Below are 21,806 nucleotides of genomic sequence, written 5' to 3' on the forward strand. Positions count from 1 at the left end.
GCCTAGAGGGCATTATGTTGAGTGAAATAAGTCAGACAGAGAGAAACAAATACCATATGATCTCACATAATATGCGGAATCTAAAGAAAAAAAACCAGAAACAGACTCATGGATACAGAGAACAAACTGATAGTTACCAGGTACGAGGGGGGTTGGGCGGCAGGGCGAAAACAGTGAAGGGATTAAGAAGTACAAATTGGTAGCTACAAAATAGTCATGGGGATGTAAAGTGTAGCATAGGGAGTACAGTCAATAATATTGTAATAACTATGTATAGCACCAGTGGGTATTAGACTAATCGGGGGGATCACTACATAAATTATATAACTGTCCAACCACTATGCTGTACACCTGAAGCTAATATAAAATAATATTAAATGTCAATTATAATTGAAAGTTTAAAAATATTTTTTAAGAAAAAAAAAAGAGGTGATTAAGGTAGAAATGAAGTCATTAGGGTGGGCCCTAATCCATTATGACTGGTGTCCTTATAAGAAGAGATTAGGACACAAACACACAGAGGGAAAACCACGTGAGGACCCAGAAAGAAGAGAGCCATCTATAAGCCAAGGAGAGAGGTCTCACCAGAAACCAACCACACCGACACCTTGATTTTGAACTTCCAGCCTCCAGAACTATGAGACAATATATTTCTGTTGTGGAAGCCAGTCTATGGTACTTTATTATGGTAGCCCGGCAAACTAACACACTGGGCAAGGACCCCACAATGAACTGACAGTTTGAGAAGCTCTAACGTGGCAAGAGCTAATGACCCAAGAAGATCCATTTTACATGGCAGTAAAGTGAAATACTTCACCAAAGATCTTTATACACCACAGATATCTCAGTTGGGTAGACATCTCCATGACTGTCCTGAAGATCTAACGAAGTCGCGTCCTGGCCTGGCCACACTGGGCGGGGAGTCTTGCCTTTCAGCGGATCTGCCTTTCTAGAAGTTCCATGGGCCAAATCTTGGCAGAGGTCTGATTCTGCTACCTAGCTTTGTCAAACCTCACCCGGACACTGAGAAAATTACTTGTCAAGAATACTCTTGCCTCACCTGCTTCATAGTAGCTGTTACACATCAGGAAGGCAGTAAAGGAGCCACCCCCAATGCATCGTGGTTCAGAGGACCCAGAGTATTTTCAGCTCTGGCTCAATCAATGCCCGACTCAGAGCCCCCAGAGCCAGCATCACTTCCTAAGAGCCGTGATCAAAGACTTGGTGATCACAACCCCAGAACGGGGAGACCATTACTAAGACCTGGTGTCCCTCCAGCTCACCATCGGCTATGGACTGAATGTGTGTGTCCCCAATAATTTTTATGTTGAAACCCAACTCCCAGTATGATGGGATTCAGAGGTGGGGCATTTGGGAGGTGAATAGGTCATGAGGGTGGAGCCCCCGTGGATGGGATTAGTGCTTTTATAAAACGGACCCCAGAGAGCTCCCTTGTGCCTTCTACCATGTGAGGACACAGCAAAAAGGCAGTGACTATGAACCAGGAAGCGGGACTTCACCAAACACTGAATTTCCCTGCACCTTGATCTTGGACTTCCCAGCTTCCAGAACTTTAAGAAATAAATTTCTGTTGTTTATAAATCACCCACTCTATGGTACTCTGTTATAGCAGCTCGAACAGACTAAGACACCATTCAATTGAACCCTAGAAATGGTCTGACTCCAGGGAACTTGCTACATCTAGGCTGCTGGTTCTGCCATAGGTGTGTCCAAGACAGATCATGGAGAGGCAAGACCTTCCATGGAGAGGCAGGCAGTTCTCATCTCCAGGAGCCAAGGGGCACTCAGATACAGACCCCGGCCAGCCTCATCCCTGGGATTCAACAGGAACATTTCCGTTCACAAATCCAATACGTCATTTTGTTGCAAGAGAGGTCATTCCAGGTGCCACCTTTGTTCATGCTGGCGCAGTCCTCGTCATGGATGTTGTTGGGTTCCTCTGGGCCCCAGAAGCTGGATAAAAGAAAAAGTGGGTATGGGGAAGGGTGAACAGGTGGAGCATAGAGGATTTCGGGGATACATGACATCATGCATTTATCAAAACCCATAGAATGTACAAAGCTTGGCGTGAACCCTACTGTATAGACTTTAGTTAATAATAAAGTGTCCATGTTGGTTCATCAGTTATAACAAATGTACCACACTAACACAGGATGTTAATAACAGAGGAAACTGTGCAGGAGAGTATACTTTGAAGCCAGGTTTGTTGGCACTGCCACTTGCTAGCTGTCTACACTTAGGTAGGTTGCTTACCCTTTCTGTGTCTCAGCTTCCTCATCTTTAAAATGGAGATGATAATAATACTTTCCTTATAGGATCATTAAGATTAAATAAATGGGTTAATATATGTAGAGTGCAAAAAAAAAAAAAAAAAGTGAGACCCTGCTCATTCTTTTGGCAAATCAAAGTCTTCCTCTTCCTCTTGTCCTGTAGCCTCTCCACCTTTTCTTTTTCCCCAACCATCAGCCTAGGGACTTAATGTATTTGAGCAGTTATATTAAAAGGTGGCGATTGTTGCAATGGAGGAAAATTTAAAAAGTACAAGGACCAGAAGCCCTACCAGAAAAAAGCACCTGTGCTTCCAGAGAATCTGCTGGCTTGGACTGCACAAGAACCCACAGTGAGGAGAGAGGCCAAAAACCCCGGATACTTGCCTCAAAGTGAGGGGCGACTCATCCAGCCACCTCCAATCCCCTTCGCGGTCTCTGTCGGTCAGCCCCAGCCAGTGCACCCGGGGAGAGCGGTGAGCCTTGGACACGAAGTTCTGCAAGTACAAACTCCATTCAGTCATCAATTCTTCTACATGACCTTCAGGGTGAGGGTCCTCCCTCTGCTCTGCCTCACACACATTTAGGGCTTGTGAATGCCACCCCAATGTCCCTCTCAGTCCCCATAGCATCCAGAGCAAGATCAACACCTTCCTCCCACTTGAGCATGTGCGGTGGGAATAATCATGTTATTTTCTCACATGACCTATGAAGCACTCTGTGCCTCAGTTTCCTCATCTGTAAAATGGGACGATAATAGTAGCCACCTCCTCATAGGGTTGTGAGGATTCAATGAGCTAATAGTATAACATGCTCAAAACAGTGTCTGGTACACAGTAAATACTATAGCATCTTCCTATTTAACATCGTAACATTTAAGGAACATTTTAATAATAATAGCTGATGTCTTCATACTTTTGCCCTACCCTGCAGCCCTTATCTGCATCCAGGCAGAAAAGGAAGTCACTGCTTCAGAAAAAAAACGTGAAGCGGGGGAAAGGAGAGGAATGGGGCTTCCTAGATTTTGTATTTCAAAAGCCCAGGACTTTGGGGAAAAAAATAGGACTTGGGCCAAAGACAAAAGATTAGGAAGAAAACATCATGATTAAAAGCAACTCCCCTCATGACAAACTGATCCATGGTGAGATAAACCAGATCAGTAGTTGCCTGGGATGGAAGTGGAGATGACGGGAAAAGGACCATGAGGGAACTCCCTGAGGTGGTGGAAACATTCTAAATCTTGATTGGGTTGACAGTTACATGGGTGTATACATCTGTCAAAACTCACCAAATGTACATTTATGATCTGTGTATTTTACCGTATATAAATCATACCTCACTCACCCAATCTTGTTATATGACTAACATACTCTAAAAGGTGGAAAGGAGAGATTACAAAGGGAAGGTAGATGTAGATGTGATGGGTGACAGAGAGAGAAGCTCTGCGTTCATCCACAATGAGCCCCAAGTGGTGGCCAAAACCCCAGATGGGTTTGGAGACTCTGACAACTAGAGGGGACCTATTCCCTGCTTCCTAAGTAAAGACCCAGAGAGGTGTCAGGAAATCAGAAAGACAAAAGGGCTGCTTGGCCTATCACATTACAATAGTGCTTAGCACATAGTAGGTGTTCGGGAAATGATGGCTGAGTTAATAAATTAATAAGTGAGCTATGCGTTTTGCACAGATTATCTCATTTGGTCCTCATTGTGACCCCTTGAAGCAAGTATTATTATTATCTCCATCTTATAGATGAGAAAACAGAAAGGTTAAATAACTTGTCCAGGATCATTCAGCCAGTGTATGTTCTAGTGGATACCAGTTTAGAGTAAAGACATCAAGGCCCAGACATGTGGCCCCTCAACCTTGACCCCACATAAGCTGTCCATTCAGACAAAAAATGGAGGATCCCAACTGGCTGAGATTTAATGTCCACCATCCTGGTATAATGGGAGCTCAAAAGAACTAAATGAGTTGTTTAAAGCAAACAAAGGTGTATTTCTTGTGCACCTGAATTTAGGGAGTATGATTTCTACCTGCCCCACTTACATTATCTAATTTAATCCCCCCCTAAACCTCTCTATATTAGCTACTGATACAAACGATGCTATGAAACAGAAGAATGAAAAATCACAGAGAGGACCTACAGGAAAAAATAAGATAATAAATAATCTTAATAAAATAATAAATAAAATAAATTTATTTATTTTTAATAAAAATATAATAAAATAATTATTAATAATAATCTTAATAAAATCCAAACAAACCAATAATTATATTAAATGTAAATGGCCTAAAAACACCAATTATAAGCTGGATATTGTCAGATTGAATTTTTTAAAAATACAACCAAACTATATGCTGTCTCTAAGAAATCCACTTTAAAAATAATGACATAGATACCTTAAAAGTAAAACGATGAGAAAAGACAAACCATGCAAACACCTGGGCTCAAATCCTGGCTCTGACACTTACTAGTTGCAAGTGACCACAGGCAAGTTGCTTAAGTGTTCAGTTTCCACATCTGCGAAGTATAAATATGTGCTACGTACAAATGGTATTACTACCTAACTGTTTTAGTATTAAGGCATAAATTTATTTTAAAATATTCCCGTTCTTCCCCTAGATATTCTCCTTCTAGATATGCACTATTTTCCTACCACCTTAAAGCATATGAGTGCCCATGTGACTTGCTTCGTGAGCCCACATCAGTGGAAGCTTTAAGAGTCAGCATATGTCTGCCCCATACAGTTTTACCATTGAGCTATGGGGACTGTTACTTAAGCATAACATAAAATTTCCTGACTCACACAAAAATGTATATGGTTGTTATGAGGAATGTGCTAATGCATGTAAGACGTAAGATGCTTGGAATACAGCCTGGAGATAGGAAGTATTAACTAAGAGATAGTCATTATTATCTCCATGTTAGAGAAAAAAAACTGAGACTTGCAGAGAATAAGTAAAGACAATCAGGATTTGAACTCAAGCAGAGCATGCCATCCCTCTTAACTTCTGTGTGACATTATGTCAGTAAGAGCTTGCTATTAAAAGTTTTAGCAGCTCAAAAGCAATTCCAATTTCTCTCCATCCAGGCCAGGGAAGGGTGTGTAAATCTGGGAGAGAAACAGGCTGGTCCCAGTGGTTCTCAGGGGCTTGAAGAAGACAGCTCACCTGCTCGGCTAAGCTACTGATGATGACCAAGTGAGAGTAATTCTCTTGGCAGAACTTCCGAGCTTCATCCCATGACTTGGTGCTTGTGGAGAAGTAGTAACATTTGCCCTCAAACAGGATCCAGCCCTTGGGGCAGGTGACCCTGGTATAGTCTGGGAACAGGATAGACTGCAATGAGAGTCAATCCCATGGATTTGTGTAATGTGCTGTCTCTGCCATACCCCCATCTCAGGACAGTTCCCCAAGTCCCACTCACTTAATAAGGCCTGAAGTTCCACCAGGGACTTGTTGGTGTCAGCTCTTACGCGGTCAATGTCCTTCTTCAGGCCAGCTAGCCCTGCCATGCCAGTCACTGTCAGCAGGAAGGGACTGAAAGGTTAGAGACCCAAACCCCCATTTACCCACTCACCCACCACTGACTGCAGACACAGTGGAAAGAAGAAAGAGTTGTACTCCCCACTGCACCCACAATCTAACGGGTGGTACTAGAACTCAAAAACAACATGCTGGGACCAGCCTGGAGGCTCAGGCAACTGGAGCTCCGTGCTCCTAACGCCAAAGGCTGCCTGTTCAACTCCCACATGGGCCAGTGGGCTCTCAACCACAGGTTGCTGGTTGGACTCCTCGACTCCCGCAAGGGATGGTGGGATGCACCCCCTGCAACTAACAATGGCAACTGGACCTGGAGCTGAACGGCACCCTCCACAACTAAGACTGAAAGGACAACAACTTGACTTGGAAAAAGTCCTGGAAGTACACACTGTTCCCCAATAAAGTCCTGTTCCCCTTCCCCAATAAAAAAAAAAAAATCTTTAAAAAAATAATAGTAAATAAATAAATAAATAAATAAATAAATAGAAATCATGCTCAGTGCCCAGGGGGGTCCTAGAGTGGATCAGAGGAGGGATTAATCCCTGGGGCTTAGGGTAGAGTGGGGATGGTGGGCTTCCTGGAAGAGATGGGTGTTGAAGGAAAATGGTGATTCAGTAACTGTGAGGGGTATGGGGAGGCAGAGCAGGCATGTTGGAAGCAAAAGTACAGAGACAAGTATTTTGGGGAAGGCTGATGCAGTAGAGCTCGAGGGAACCTCACAAGAGTTTGAGCTCAAAGTAGGATGAGGGTCAACATCCTGTTCAAGTCAAGGGCTTCTGGGTAGTGAGAAGCCATTGATTGATGGTTTTGAGGAAAACAGTGTGGCTTGATATGAAGTGTGGGGTGAGGGAGCATGGAATGCAGCAATTTTCAGACTTCAGCAATCATGGTGAAGACCATGCCCGCCCAGAAGATTCTTCTACAACTAATGTGTGTATTTCCACTGCTCCCACACACACTTGCCCTCCTCCAGCACTCCCTAAGGTCATCAGTGGATGGCCCTTGAGTTAGACAACACAGAAATATAAGATATATAAATATATAGATATAGATAAAGAGAGACAGAGATAGAGATAGAGAGAGACAGAGACAGAGATAGAGATAGAGAGAAACAGAGACAGAGAGAGGCAGAGTGACAGAGAAAGAGAAAGAGAACACATATATGTTATCCTTGACACCCTTCCCTCTCACTCATCACCATTTCCCAGGTCAGGTCAATTTTACCTCCTAAACCTTTCTACTTCACCTACTTCTTTCCATCCCCACAGCTACAACCCTCATTCAAGCTGGTATCACCTCTCACCTATTCAATTACACCATCCTCCTCCCTTTTACTTAAATGCTGTTACCTCCTACCACACAGCCTTTGCACATGCCTGAGACCCTCAACCCTTCACCTAGTTAATTATTTCTCTTCCTTCACTCAGCTGCAGCACCATTTCCCTAGGGAAACCCTGTATGACACTCCCAAAGATGAGGTCAAGACTCCTCATTAGACTTTTTCAAAGAATCACCTTCCTCCTTTGGACTATTCATCAAAATTTGAAATGTTATACTCATGTGGGTGATAATTTGGTAAATGGGTATTTATGCCTGTGCTGTCCAACAGAAACAAAATGTGAACCACGTAGGTAATTTAAAATTATCTAGCAGCTACATTTTTGAAGTCAAAAGAAATAGGTAAAATTACTTTGAATATTATTTTTATTTATCCCAATATATCCAAAATATTATTATTTCAATGTGTAATCAATATTAAAGATTATCATGAATATTATTAAGATATTCTACATTCTTTTTTGTAGCAAGGCTTTGCAATTGGTGTGTATTTTAAACTTATAGCACATCTTGGTTCATAATGACCACATTTCAAGTGCTCAGCAGCCATAGTGGCTCATGTCCACCATATTGGGCAGTGGAGGTCTCACACACACACACACACACACACACACACACACACGCACGGACAATGTCTGATGTGTTCACCAACCTACCCATTCACCCCTCGAGCCTGGTACCTAACGCAGTGGCTGGCAAAGAAGGGCTTGGTTGGTCTTGGAGCTGGGTGTGAGGATCACAGTGATATTCAATATGCATGGCATGAAGGGATGATTGACAACACTCACCGTTTGCTTGCCACACCATCTGCTGAAAGGTTAACATCCTCAGTTCTTCCATCACCTCCTGGTCTATGAGAAGGAGTCCAGCTTGAACCCAAGTCCTCCTGTGCCCCATCCCCAGCCCGTCCCCATGCCCCGCCCTCACCCTACTCACACTTGGCCAGGGTCACAGCCAGACCAGTGCAGCTCAGGAGCACTGACAGTGCCAGCAGCAGACACAGGGAAGCCATCAGTCGTTTCTCCTGGTAGCACGCAGGAGCCCCAGAGTTTTGACTGAGCCAGGGCACTGGAGTGGCTATGGGTGGGGATCAGGACAGAGAGACCAACACTGGTGCTTCAGAAAGTGAGGAAGGGACCTTTGAGCCTTTCTCCAAAAGCAGGGGGACGGAAGTCTATGGTCATGATTATATCACCAGATGGGGTCAATAAGAGAATGCTGTAGAGAGCACATCCTGCAGAAGCCCAGAGCATTCTGGAGCACTCACTATGTGCCAAGCATCCTGTTACAGCCTTGTTATCTTATTGGATCTTCACCCTTATGACATAGATGTACGTATTACTCTTATTTCGTACATAGGTAAACTGAGAGGTCGTGCTTGACTTGGACCCAGCTCTGCCCTTAACATCTATGATGCATTGTCTCCTGCCCTCCAACAGCTTCCAGCCAAGCTGCTTTCCATTCAAGGACCCTTGCATCTGGGGCAGAGAACGTTTCCTGTACCATATATGCAAGTAGGAAGTGAGGCCCAAAGGATACCGGGTAGATACCCTGTGTCCCTGGGGGTCTGTCTAGACTGAAGGATGAAAAGCTTCTAAAAGGAAATGTTTCTCTGCCATTGGGTCTCACTGCAGAGCTATGATCTGACTAAAATATACTGGCCACTGTGAGAAGAGAGATGGGAAAACAACTGGAAGACAGACTTACTGGTTTGAGACGGCTGGAATGGAGGGGGCTCCAGAGCAATGCCTGGGAAAAAGAGGGAGAGAGGTTTATTCAGGAGTCGCTGAATGACTCTGTCATCCAAGACCAACAACCCCCATTCCCCTATGATTTTTTCTCTTGTCAAAATTGGGGGACTAGAAGAAGGTGTCCCCTCTCTGCCTTCTTGAAGGGTCTTCCCACAGCTTACCCTGTGGAGATGTGCGGGTGACAGGAGCGAGCTCCAGATCTATTGGGGGTCAGAAAGATAACGGTCATGCAGAGTAGGGCTTCAACCAGGTGAACAGGAAGGTCCTCGCCCTAGATTCTCACCTGTGATCGTCAGGGGCTTGCAGGGACGTGGGGGTGGTGCTGTTATCTTTCCTGAGGAGGAAGGAAAGGTTGCTCACGCCCAGAGCAGGGCAAAGCCAGGACTAGGTCTCCCCAACCCCCAGCCTCAGCTCACCTGCCTTTGGAGGCCTTCGTGGAGCCACTGAATCTGGAGAAGAGAAGCTCAGAGTTAGAGCTGGTCTGAGGGTGAAAATGAGATTGAAGGAAAGGACAGAAACAGGATTGAGATTGCAGTGGAGGATTAAGGATGAGGTTGGGCAAGAGGGTGAAATTGGGGTTACGGATGGGTACTGGATTAAGATACAATGACCAACCATTCTGGATTACCCAGGACTTTCCCAATTTTAAACCTGAAAGCCCCACATCCCAGGAAATCTTTCATCCCTGGGCAAACTAGGATAGTCGGTCACCCTAAGATTAAGACAAACTTAAGTTTAGGGAGGGGTATGGAATTTAGTTTAGGGTTGGGATGAGGGTTGGGATTGGGGTGAGGATGGGGTTGAAGGTGGCTTGGGGATAATGCTGGACATGGGAGTAGCATTGTGACTCATGATGTCACTGGGATGAAGAAGGGGATTGTAGCTGTGATGAGGGGTGGGGAAAAAGTTGAGCTGGGTTGGTCTTGAGTTTGGGAAAAGGGAAGAAGTTGAGGTTGAGTTGTAGTTGTACTGGGGCATGGTGATGGCACTGGATTTGGAAATGGAGATAGGGATGGAGACACGGCTGCATTTAGAGGTGGGGAGGGGGCTAAGCTTGGGGAACAGGTGGCCCTGAAGATGGGGACGGGGTTAGACTTGGAGCTGGCTTTAAGGATCATGTTGGGACCAGGTTCGAGTTGGAGATGGGCAGTGAAATGGCAGAGCCCGGTCCACCTCCCACCTCATCCTGAGCCCCACAGAGCTCTGGGACCTCCCAGGTTGGCCCTAGTCTGGACTCAGAAGCGGGGACTGTAGAGCCCCATCACATGGAATGGCCCCTGTCCAAGGACACCAGAGCAGCACGGTCAGCCCTCAGGGGCCCTGGTGGGAATTGACTCAGGGAAACTTCCAAAACCTCCACTTTTATACCCACTTATCAGACTCTTATTGAATCCCGGGCCAGATGTGGGCCACCCAAGTCTAAAGGCAAATCTGGGCCGTGGGTGTGAACACTAACTAAGAGATTGGGGAGCCAACGGTCTATTCTCAGTTTCTCAAACACCAACTTTCATGTCTAGCAGCCTTGGCACCCATCTGTTCTCTTCTGGTCTTCTCTTTCTGACAAACTCCTTCTCACCCTTCAAGTCCTACTCCAAGGTCCCCTCCTCTAACCCCCAATCCTTCCACCACTGCAGGCAGAACCCTCAGTGTCCCTCAGGATTTACCCCATCTCTTGGTTTATCCCACCTTAGATCTGCTCACCTGCGGTTGTGCCCACAACTGACTTCCCCCATCAGATTGAGAGACCCTCAAGGGCAGAGCAGAGGTGTGGGTACTCCCACCATCACAGTGCCTGGCGTGGGCTAGGTACACAGGAAGGGCTACAAAGTCCAGCAAATGTCCCCTGGTGACCTATCTCCCCCTCCAACCCTCAAACCACACCCCTCTTCCTCTGGCCTGAGAAGTCCTCTTACCTGGCTTGGGAGGCAGGTCCTTGTAGGGTGGTGCCATGTTCTCATAATCATCATCCTCCTCATCCTCTCTGGTCCCTTCCAGAGGAAAAGCAAGTGAGCTCCCAGCCCATTTCCTCCTCTGTCCCTCAGGCCCGTTTCTAGCCCCAGGGTGGGGATGCTGTAACCTGGGTCCCGACCACTCCCAGCCCCCATACCTGGCAAGTCTTGGCACCCAGAGTTAGTATACAGGATATGCATGGCTGTAGCTAACACAAAAGCAAGCCTGAGAAGGTGCAGCCCGAGTCTGACAGCTTCTGCCCCTTGTCCCTTCTGCTCAAGTTTCTGGGGCTCCTCTCAGTTCCCTTTTTTCTTTAGAAGTCAAGTAAATGCAAATCAATCTTGAGGGGAACCCCCCCACACCAGACCACACACATACGTCTCTCTCTAGTTTTGAATTATGCATAGAAGTAGCAGTAACAATAGCCCCTGCATTTGAGTTCCTATAGACTGCCAAGCCCTGGGTGGAAAAGATGGATAAGCTCCTTCCTGCATGGTACTTTCCATCAAGACAGGCGAGACAATAAACCAGTAAAGAAATATAGAAATAAACACTACAGATTTTTTGTTTTGTTTCCAATTGTGACTAAATATTATTTTTAAAAAACAAAACAGGATAATGGGGTATGATGGGGGCTAATGTAGAGAGGTGACCATGGAAGGCCTCCTGGAGGTGGTCACATTTGTATCAAGATGTTAAAATGATAGATACTAAGTCCTCCCACATTCCACAGTGAAGTGCTAGGACACTGGGTCAGTTAGCTATGGCTGCATAACAAATTACCCCAAAACTTAGTGACTTAAAACAACAATAAGCACTCATTATCTCATAGTTTTGGTGGTTCAGGAACGCAAGAGCAGCTTAATTGGGTGATCCTGGCAAAGGGTCTCTCATATGTTTGCAATAAAGCTGTTGACCAGGGCTGCAGTCATCTGAAAGCTGGACTGGAGCTGGAGGAGCCTCTTCCAAGATGGCTCCCTCACATGGCTCTTGACGAAAGGCCACAGTTCTTCACCATGGGAGCCTCTCCAAAGGGCTGACTGAGTTTCCTCACCACATACTGGAGGCCATGGTGGAAGCCACAGTGCCTTTTATGGTCTAACCTCACAAGTCCCAAACTATGATCTCCTCTATACTCTGTTTGTCACATGGACCAGCTCTGAGTCTTTGTGGAAGGAGACTACACAAGGGCGTGAGTACCAAGATGTCGGGATCACTGGGGCCATCTTGAAGGCTGGTTACCGTAGTCATATATACAGAACTTGCAAAGGAAGTTTTTTCACATTTAACTTGACATTGACTAGAAGGTATTTTAAAAGTGAAAGCTAAAGAGAGAGGAAGAAGTCTGCCCACCCCATGGGGAAGACAAAAGTGAGGCTTTGACTCGCACCCAAAACAGCATGAAGTGAGAAGGGGAAAAGGGCTGCAGTCGGAGTGGTTTACATCTTCTGGTACAGCAAGGATGTGGGGGTTTCCTGCGAGCCAAGTGAAGGTGGCGGGATAACCAAACTAAGCCATTTGGAGAACCCTGCCCAAGAGGACAGCCTCCCTGTGTTTCTCAAAAGGACCACCATCAGCCTTTGGGGACAACAGCCTTAGAATCATCCATGACTCCTCCCTTCCCTCTCATTCCATGGCTATGGCAAACTGAATTTTCAGAAGTCGGTTGCAAACATATCTCATGTTCTACATGGTCTCATGGATTGTGACCTTGCTACTCTATTAAGGAGTAGAATCTAATTCTCCTCCCACTGGTTCTGGGCTGGCCAGATCTTATAACCTGTAAGATATGGTGGAAGTGACGTCTGCCATGCAGCTTCCACCTCGTGCTGTCAGAACACGTGCTCCCAGCTGCCATGTTGTGACAAAGCGCAAGCCACGTGGAGGTCACAGGGCGGCGCTCCACTCGACAGTCCTAGCTCAGCCCAGGGGCCAGACACATGAAGGAAGACACCTCCCAATGATGCCAACCCCAGGACATAAGAGTCGCCTCCAGCCTTATGAGTCTTCCTATCTCATGGCCAATCTATTAGGCATTCTGGTGCCTTCCCAACACATCCAGCATCTGAGCCCTTCTCACCTCCTGGTCTGAATCATCATCGTCTTTCACCTGGATCACTGTAATAACCTCCCCCTCGGCCGACCTGCTTCCACCCTTGCCCTCTGTATAGTCAAACTCATAAAAACAGAGAGTAGAAGCAGAGAGATGGTTGCCAGGGACCAGAGGGAGGGGAAAATGGGAGATGTTGGTCAAGGGGTCCCAAGCTTCAGTTATGAAGATGAGTAAGTTCTGGAGAACTGGTGTAATCAACGTGACTGGTTGTCAGTACTATACTCTGTACTTGAAATTTGCTAAGAGGGTAGATCTTGGGTGTTTCCACTACCAAGAAAAACAAAAAAGGAAAATGGTAACTGTGGGAGGTGATGGATATGTTGGTCGGCTTGGCTATGGTGAATATCTCACAGGGCACATGTATATCAGGTTGAACACCTTAAAATATACAATTTTTGGTTGTCAATTTTACCTGAAGCTGGAAGAAAAGCAAACAACAGCCTGTCTTGATTTAAACTTTTAATTTTTTGTTCATCATGGATTTTTTCATTCCTTTTTATTTTTTTAAAATATTGCATTAAAATATCATTTATCTTGGGGGGGGAAAAAAAAGTCTGAAATTAAGGTATTGGCAGAGCCAAGCTCCCTCTGTAGGCTCCAAGGGAAGGTCCTTCCTTCGTCTCCCAGCTTCTGGGGGCTCCTGGCAATCCTTGGCTTGTGGCTGCATCACCCCAGTCTCTGCATTCTCTGTCTTCATATGACCTGCTCTGTGTCTGTGTCTCAAATCTCCCTCTTCTTTCTCTGAAGCTAGATGCTGTGCTGACGGCCTTGAAGACACAGGAAGAAGCCATGAGCCCAGGAGGACAGTTCTGGAAAAGACAAGAAAACAGATTCTCCCACTATATCCTCTGAGGGAAAGTGGCCCTGCTGACACCTTGGTTCAAGCCACATGAAACAATTTGAACTTCTAACCTCCAGAACTATAAAAGAATTAATTTCTGCTGTTTTAAACCACTAAATTTGTGTTGATTTGGTATAGTAACCCTAGGAAACTATTACATATCCCAAGGGACAAGACCCCAGTTCCCCTTTATGGGGGCTTTCCACTACGAATAAAAGGAAATGCAACTGAAGTTAGCTTAAGCAACAAGAAAATCCCATCCGGCCCGTGTACAAATTAGAATATCAGGTTAGGTTGATGTAACAGAGGTTCAAAACAAGAGTGACTTCAACAAAATAGAATTTATTTCTCACCTCACCTTCTCAATATTAGCAATCTGCAGTCTCCATGAGGGGAAAAACGTCACCAGCACAGAGGGAGGGGGCGGCAGACCAACCTCCCTTTCCGGAGAAAGCTCACCCAGGTGCCAGGATGTCTCCTGTTACACTGAATGGTGGGGCTGGTCCTGTTCTATAGATGGGCAAGTGGAGATTTGTCTGAAAAGGAAGGAAGGAAGAGCTGTCTGCCCAGCAAATACTAACTGAGCACACAGGGGGAGCATGAGGCTCCAGGTGGATATGGGGGCCAGGGGAGAGGGAGAGGGAGGGACAGGGGTAAGGTTACACCAGCCAAGAGGTCCAATAGTATCTCTGCCTATCAAGGGCACCTTTTGAGGAGGGTGGTCTGGAGCAAGGTAAGTGCAGTGAAGATTAGATAGTCTCACTGTGTGGGAGTGATGGCCAATGCCATCCCTCGGGGCCTGGCACACAGTAGGTGCTCAGGAACTGCCGTGGGATCCAGTCCCATCACCTGGGTATAACACAAAGCCTTGGGCCCAGGCTGACCCCAGCTCTGCCCTATTCTTGCTGTGTGACCTCAGGGAAGTAGAACATCTCTGAGCAACAGTCTCCTAATATGTCCAATGGGGATAGGGGTTTCAGTGGTTCATTCATCCATTCAACAGATATGTATTGGTCACCTACTATGTATTAGGCTCTGGGCTAGGTACTAGGGATCCATTGGTGAATAAAAAAAAAAAAGTCCCTTGCAATAAAAAGGAAAATCACAAAATGGAAATCATACAAAGCATGTTCTCAGAACAGAACCAAATTAAAAATCACAGAGTGATATCTGGAAAACCTGCAAATATTTGAAAATTAAGTCACACTCACAGGTCAAAGAGGAAGTTGAAAATATTTTTAATTGAATGAAAGAGAAAGCATACCATATCTAACAATGTAGAGTGCAGGTAAAACAATGCTAAGAGGGAAACGCTTATATTTAAGAAGGTGATCAGGTCTATTTGAAAGTTGCTAAGAGAGTAAAATCTTTTATTTTTTCAAGTAATGCTCTTAGAAATTTTTTTACATGTGTTGCTAGACACTTTTCTACATGCATTACAGAATTGTCTACACATCCACTCACTAAAATAACACTTCAGAACTAGACAAGCAAGGAACACTCATAAAAACTTGGATTTTCACATGCATCTTTAAACACACCTCTACATGCATTGGGTATTCTAGATACCCAATCCATACCCAGAAATAATAAATATTGTTTTCAGTGAGTAGATCTTAAAAGTTCTCATCACAAGAAAAAGAATTGTAACTAGGTATGGTGATAAATGTTGCCTAGACTTATTTTGGTGTATCTTTCACAAGATACACAAATATTGAATCATCATGCTGTACACCTGAAGCTAATATAATGTTATATGTCAATCATATCTCAATTAAAAAGAAGAAGAATGTGATCAGGAAAGGCCTGACAACTGAAATAGACCGAAAGAGGTGGGGAGAAGGCCTTGGATATCTGGAGAAAGAGCATTCCATGTTGTGCAAAGGCCCTGGGGACAGCAAGCTCCTGGTGTGTTTGAGAAACAGGAAGTCTTAGATACAAGGTCCCCTTCTCTGTGAGACTTTCTACAATAACCCTATTTAAAGTCCAAAGCCAGCCCTTCTCATACACTCCATTCATTACGTCTCTCCTTAAAAGTTATCACCATCTATCACCATCTGACATGCCATATATCTCACTTTTCATCTTGCCCACTGCCTGTCTTCCCCACCATTAGAACCTCAGCTCCATTGCCCAGAGCAAAGTAGGTGTCCAATGGATGTTTGTTGAATGAATGAGTGAGCATCCTGCACACCAAGCCCTGACTAAGGCCTTCTCCCAGGCCAGGGCTCTCCAGGCTCACTCGTCTCTCCAGAACCAGCCACCTAGCCACGGTGATGCAGGCAGCAGCTCCTGGACTACTTTAGAGGCAGGCATCTTGTCTGTGCCACAGGCCAGGCAGCAGGGTGGCCTTCCCCCCAACGGTTTTCTGGCCAGGTCTCACTAACCTTGTTTTTCCTCCTCCCCCGGAACTGAATTACCCAGAGCTTCTGATCTCCCATCCAGCAGACCGTGGTGAGGCACAGATGCTACCCAGAATTTCCTTCTCCGCCCCCGGTCCCACTTGGGTCCTCCGAGGCTGTTCTGCTCACAGAATACTAATGCAGCCCTGTCTGGGGCAGGCCAGGATGGCGAGAGAAGTAGGCAGGAGAGGCAGAGAAGCTGTGGGCATGAACCAGGGCACCTGGCAGGCGCAGGCAGGGAACACAGGAAGGTCTTGTCACATGGGAAAAAAACAGGAAGGTTGTGGGGCACGGGTGACTGAAGCTCGGCCCCCTCCCTCCTCACCCCCACACAGGCTGCCTAATACCACCCTCACCCTAATATCGTCTCCTCCAGGTCCCCAACTCTGATTATAGCCAGGCTGAAGCATCTTAGGCCAAGGACATCAGCACAGAAAGGGCCACATCTCATCCTCCACCCAGAGTCATCCCTGGTTTGGATCCCTTCTGCCTCTAGTGACACGATGTACCCAGGAGGGAGACCCCTCTGGTTGGCCTTCTGGTTAGAGTTTGACTGAAGGAGACAGCGTGTGCTGGAGTGCCTGCTAGATGCCAGGTGGTGAGTGCTTTTCATGCAAGCAACCATCTAACCAACTCCTCCAAACCACCGTTTTCATTTATTCATTTGTTGATTTGACAAGTAGTTATTAAGCAGCTACCGTGTGCCAGCTCCATTCTAGGTGCAAGAATGCTGCAGTGAACAAGACAAAATTCCCTGCTCCACTGAGCTCACATTCGAAAGCAGAGAAGACAGTAAACAAGATAAATGAGTCAAAAGACTCTCAAGTTAGATGGCACTAGGTATTACTGACTAGATGTCACTTCCGAAGGTCATAGAGGGGGAGTGAACTGGCACCTTAATTTGCCTCCTTGCGTCTCCTCCCAGCTCTGATCCCTGAGAGAGCAGCTGAAGCATAGAGAAAGGGGTGGAGTGGAGGAGAGACACCCAGGATGGGGCTGGGCTGTCTAGTCCAGCTGTGCAGGTTGTGCTCTGCACAACTCCAGGAGTGCCATTCACAAAGACCACAATGGAAATGCTGCTCCCTGGAGTCAGGCAGGGCACAAGAATCGCAAATGTATGCTATGGCTTGGGGACAAGTCACAGGTAGCCCTGGAAAAGAAGTCTCAATCACCATTGGTCTATTCTCGATAGCTTCCTTTTTTCCACTTAATATATCGTGACCACTTCCCCGCTTCAGCGCATGAAAGTCTAGCTCAAAATGCGCCCAGGGGTGCTCCCCAGACCAGCAACATTACTATCACCTGGGAATTTGTTAGAAATGCAGAGTCCAGGGCCCCACACCCCAGACCTCCTGAGTCAGGCTCTTCTAGGCCACGTCCAGCTTTCACTCCACATGAAACTGGAGGGTTGTAGCAGAGGACTGACACAATCTGATTTCCCTTTTGAGGTTGAAAGATGAGGGTAGGTGAGGACAGGAGACAGCTCTGCTGATCTCCCATCCAGCAGACCGTGGTGAGGCACAGATGCTACCCAGAATTTCCTTCTCCGCCCCCGGTCCCACTTGGGTCCTCCGAGGCTGTTCTGCTCACAGAATACTAACACAGCCCTGTCTGGGGCAGGCCAGGATGGCGAGAGAAGTAGGCAGGAGAGGCAGAGAAGCTGTGGGCATGAACCAGGGCATGAACCAGGGCATGAACCAGGGCACCTGGCAGGCGCAGGCAGGGAACACAGGAGAGGCGTTCTGGGGAGAGGCGATGCTGCTGTGGACAGGGCTAGTGGCCAGGGAGGTGGTGAGCAGGGGTCGTGTTCTTGACAGATTTCAACAATGAAGCCAGTGATTGGCTGCCTGAATTGAGAGAAGCACAAGAATTGAGTATGATCCCAAGGTTTGGGGCCTGAGTACCTGGAAAAATGGAGCAGTCGTTGCTCAAGACTGGAAGACAGAGGGGGAGCAGGTTTAGGAGCGAGAGTGCAGGGAAGTCAGGAGTGTGGCTCGAGTGTGTGTTATAGACCGAATGTGTGTCCCCACCAAAAAAATTCCTATGTTGAAATCCTACCCCCCAGTGTGAGGGTATTAGAAGGTTAGGCCTTTGGGAGGGGATTAGGTCACGAGGGGGGAGCCCCAGTGAATGGGATTAGTGCTTTTATAAAAGGGACCCCCGAGAGCTCCCTTGTCCTTTCTGCCATGTGAGGACGCAATGAGAACTCAGCCATCTGCAACGTGGAAGAGCGTTCTCACCAGAACCCGACCATACCGGCACCTTCATCTTGGCCTTTCATCCTCCAGAACCATGTGAAATAAATCTCTGTTGTTTATAAGCCGCACAGTCTGAGACAGGGTGTGAAGTGTGAAGTGCCCACGTGGAGGTGCCCAGTAGGGTACAGATATGTACCTGCAGTTCAGTATACAAGACACATCTGGAGACAAATTTGAGAGTTACCTACCTAAAGATGGTGTATTTGTTTCCTAGGGCTGCCAAAACAAATGACCGCACACTGGGTGGCTTTACACAACGGGAATGGATTCTCTCACAGTTCTGAAGGCCAGAAGTCCGAAATCAAGGTGTCGGCAGAGGCACGCTCCTTCCAAAGGCTGTCGGGGAGATTCTGTTCCCTGCCTCCTTCAGCCTCTGGCGGCTCCAGGTGCTCCTTGGCTTGTGGCTGAGTCACTCCACTCTCTGACCCCCATCTTCACAAGACCTGCTCTTCCCTCTGTGTCTCCTCTTCTGTCGGTGCCAAATCTCCCACTGTCTTTCTCTTAGAACACTCATCATTCAAATGGTGGCCCACCTGGTTAATCCAACACAATTTCATCTCAAGATCCTTAACTTACTTACATTTGCAAAGGCACTTTTTCCAAATAAGATCACATCCACAGGTTCTGAGGGTGAGGACATGTATACGCCTTTGAGGGGTGGCACCATTCAACCCCCTACAGGTTGTATTAAAGCCTCACGTGGAACTGTGAGTAGAGAGAGATGCCCTCCACTCCCCACTCTTATCTTCTTGTTCACCTGTGACCTCAAGTTCTAAAACAGCCATTCATAAAAGAAGTATGTACCGTGTTTCCCCGAAAATAAGACCTAGCCGGACCATCAGCTCTAATGTATCTGTTGGAGCAAAAATTAATATAAGAGCCGGTATTATATTATATTATAACCTGATATTATATTATATTATTATATTATATTATATCATATCATATCATATCATATTATATTATATACCGGTCTTATATTAAAATAAGACCAGGTCTGATACTACTAATTTTTGCTCCAAAAGACGCATTAGAGCTGATGATCCCTCTAGGTCTTATTTTCGGAGAAACACGGTAGTAGTAATTACAATAATAACACTTATCTAACACTATGTACCAAGCATTTCTATAAGTACTTCATATAATTAACACATTTAATCCTTACAGCATTAAAATCAATATCTCCAGTTTACAAAGAGCTCAGGGCCCTTGCCTGAGCTCAGGGTCTACACTACTAGGATTCTAATCCAGGACATCCATGTGTCAAATGGCAAGAACCACAATTTGGCCCAAGCAGGAGGATCCTGCTTGCTTTAGAGAACTCACCTATTAAGAACAAAAAATAAATGTACGGAAGAAGCCAGGAAGCCACTGTCATGGGAGATCCTGCGATTAGAGCTGGCACACAACAACCATCACTCTAAACATCACATCACTCCTGATATTAATGCCATTCAGGCCCCAGGGGAGCACTTCCCATCTCTCTGACAGATGTTCTCATGTGTTTGAATTCTGTGATTCTGCTTGTGCTGATGATGGAAATGAATGCTGCTTTGCAGTGTGAAAAAGCCTTGAGCACCAGACAAACATAGAAAGGAGAAAAGACAACTTATCTTGTGAATTAGTTTCCTAGGGCTGCCATAACAAAGCACCACACACGAGGTGGGTTAAAAAAGCAAAAATTTAGTCTAAGTTCTGGAGGCCGGAAGTGCAAAATAGTTGTGAACAGGGCAGTGCTTGCTCTGAAGGCTCTGGGAGAGGAACCTTCCTGCCTGGGATCTTGGCATCCCTTGGCTTATGGAAAGAAGCATCACTCCAATTTCTGCCTTCATTTCCCATGGTGTTCTCCCTGTGTGTGTGTCTGTGTCCAAACTTCCCTCTTCTACTAAGGACACCAGCCCTTGGATTAGGACCCACCTGAATCCAGTATGATTTTATCTTAACTTGATTAATCTGCAAAGACTCTATTTTCAAATTAAGTCACACTTACAGGTTCCAGCGGTTAAAAGTTCAACATAGATTTCAGCGGGGAGACAACTCAATCCACAACACCTGTCGAAAGAAATCGATTCTTGCATAATCATTTCCCAACACTGCCAAGCCCCTATTGAATCCGCTTCTCTTTGTGTTCCAATGCAGGATTCCAGAGAGAGTAACAAATTAGCACATTTTTTACTGTTGCATATTGAGGCCAAGAAGTATTCTGCAGTATGAAACAATGTATTATACCCTTAAATTTGCATATATGTAAGCTCTAATGTAACAGGTGTGAAATGTAATACCAGTTCTTTACAGTGGCAATTAGAGGAATATTAGAATTGCAACTTTGTTTTATTTTGCAAAAGTATTCAATAGGATTTATTTAAATTTCAGCTTTAAACAGTTTTATTTATAAATAACTTTATTTGCTTATTTAAATTAAATTTAATTAAAATATTTATTTTGAGTAATTTTATTTAAACTTTTTGTTGTTGTTGTTGTTAACAAATTTTGCTTTAATATATGGATTACATTAATACCTCACGTTACATATATGAAGCCAAATTACACTAACTTAGTTGTTTACAACCTCAAATCTTACTCCCAATACACATTCCAATAAATTTATTCTGTAAAACCAATACATTTTTTTGCTTTTGATTTTTTTTTGATAGTAAACTTTTCAACTACAAATCTCGAATACGTGAAAGATGGTCCAAGGACAAGCATAACAGGATTGATAAAACCCAAACTGACTAAATGTGTTCTCACAATATAAGCTGGCATAAAAATAAATAAAATTCTCTATTATTGTCCTTCAGTTTTGAGGCCACGTGTAAAGTTTAATCATACTGTAAAATATCTATTCTGTATTAGAAATAGCTAGTTGACAGCTTATACTTCTCAAAACTCATGTTGTTATGTACACAAACTCAGTTTCTATATGTGAAGTCAGTGAGTCTTTTTGTGTTACTCCAAAATAAAGACAATTTATTTTTTATATTTAAACTTTTGATAATAACTAAATACATCATTGGTACCGTGTAGGGTTTTTTGAGACAAATTCGAATATGTGGGGTTTTTTTAATATGATATGAAAAAAATTTTTCCTTTGTACTCTAGCCTTGGGAGATCAGGGGCGCCCAGACAGGATGAGGGAAGGCCGCGGACCCATGTTGCTCCCGATCCACATCCCCACCCAGGTGGATTTCCTTCCCCACTGGCGTTCACCCGATCCCTAGTGGGAACGGGTCACATCTGTGATGTCTCCTCCAGGACACCAGGTGGCGCCAGAAATACCGGAAGTCCGCCAGAGTCGTTCATCTCTATGGTCACCGCAGC

At 45.4% G+C, this 21,806-nt stretch overlaps 1 protein-coding gene and 1 long non-coding RNA gene across 3 annotated transcripts; both read right to left on the reverse strand.

Moving 5' to 3' along the window:
- Nucleotides 1–669: 669 nt before the first annotated feature.
- Nucleotides 670–11,141, reverse strand: CLEC17A (C-type lectin domain containing 17A). Of its 2 annotated transcripts, XM_033133535.1 has the most exons (12): nucleotides 11,029–11,141; nucleotides 10,835–10,909; nucleotides 9,338–9,370; nucleotides 9,205–9,255; nucleotides 9,083–9,121; nucleotides 8,878–8,919; nucleotides 8,107–8,247; nucleotides 7,959–8,021; nucleotides 5,717–5,812; nucleotides 5,461–5,612; nucleotides 2,676–2,785; nucleotides 670–1,974 (listed from the first exon to the last, which is right to left on the reverse strand). In XM_033133535.1, exons 1-12 carry the CDS (start codon nucleotides 11,069–11,071, stop codon nucleotides 1,842–1,844), a joined length of 978 nt encoding a protein of 325 aa, XP_032989426.1. In that variant the 5' UTR covers nucleotides 11,072–11,141; the 3' UTR covers nucleotides 670–1,841. The 2 variants fall into 2 exon arrangements, with proteins under 2 accessions (XP_032989426.1, XP_032989427.1); XM_033133536.1 differs by lacking the exon at nucleotides 2,676–2,785.
- Nucleotides 11,142–13,532: 2,391 nt separating this feature from the next.
- On the reverse strand, nucleotides 13,533–16,345 carry LOC117037441 (uncharacterized). The gene is made up of 3 exons (XR_004425522.1): nucleotides 16,213–16,345; nucleotides 14,184–14,361; nucleotides 13,533–13,793 (listed from the first exon to the last, which is right to left on the reverse strand). It is a non-coding gene; the product is annotated as an uncharacterized LOC117037441 (long non-coding RNA).
- Nucleotides 16,346–21,806: the final 5,461 nt, after the last annotated feature.

The sequence above is a fragment of the Rhinolophus ferrumequinum genome, chromosome 18, assembly GCF_004115265.2.
Source record: "Rhinolophus ferrumequinum isolate MPI-CBG mRhiFer1 chromosome 18, mRhiFer1_v1.p, whole genome shotgun sequence".
Lineage (NCBI taxonomy): Eukaryota > Metazoa > Chordata > Mammalia > Chiroptera > Rhinolophidae > Rhinolophus > Rhinolophus ferrumequinum.

Bases quoted from the DNA above. Each gene is read 5' to 3' on its own strand.
- CLEC17A (XM_033133535.1), bottom strand. From the start codon at position 11,071: ATGCATATCCTGTATACTAACTCTGGGTGCCAAGACTTGCCAG. The intron at 9,256-9,337 runs GTGAGCTGAGGC...CTTCCTCCTCAG, and splicing joins ACGAAGGCCTCCAAAGGCAG to GAAAGATAACAGCACCACCC. The intron at 2,786-5,460 runs GTGAGCTGTCTT...TTGTACTTGCAG, and splicing joins TCAGTAGCTTAGCCGAGCAG to AACTTCGTGTCCAAGGCTCA.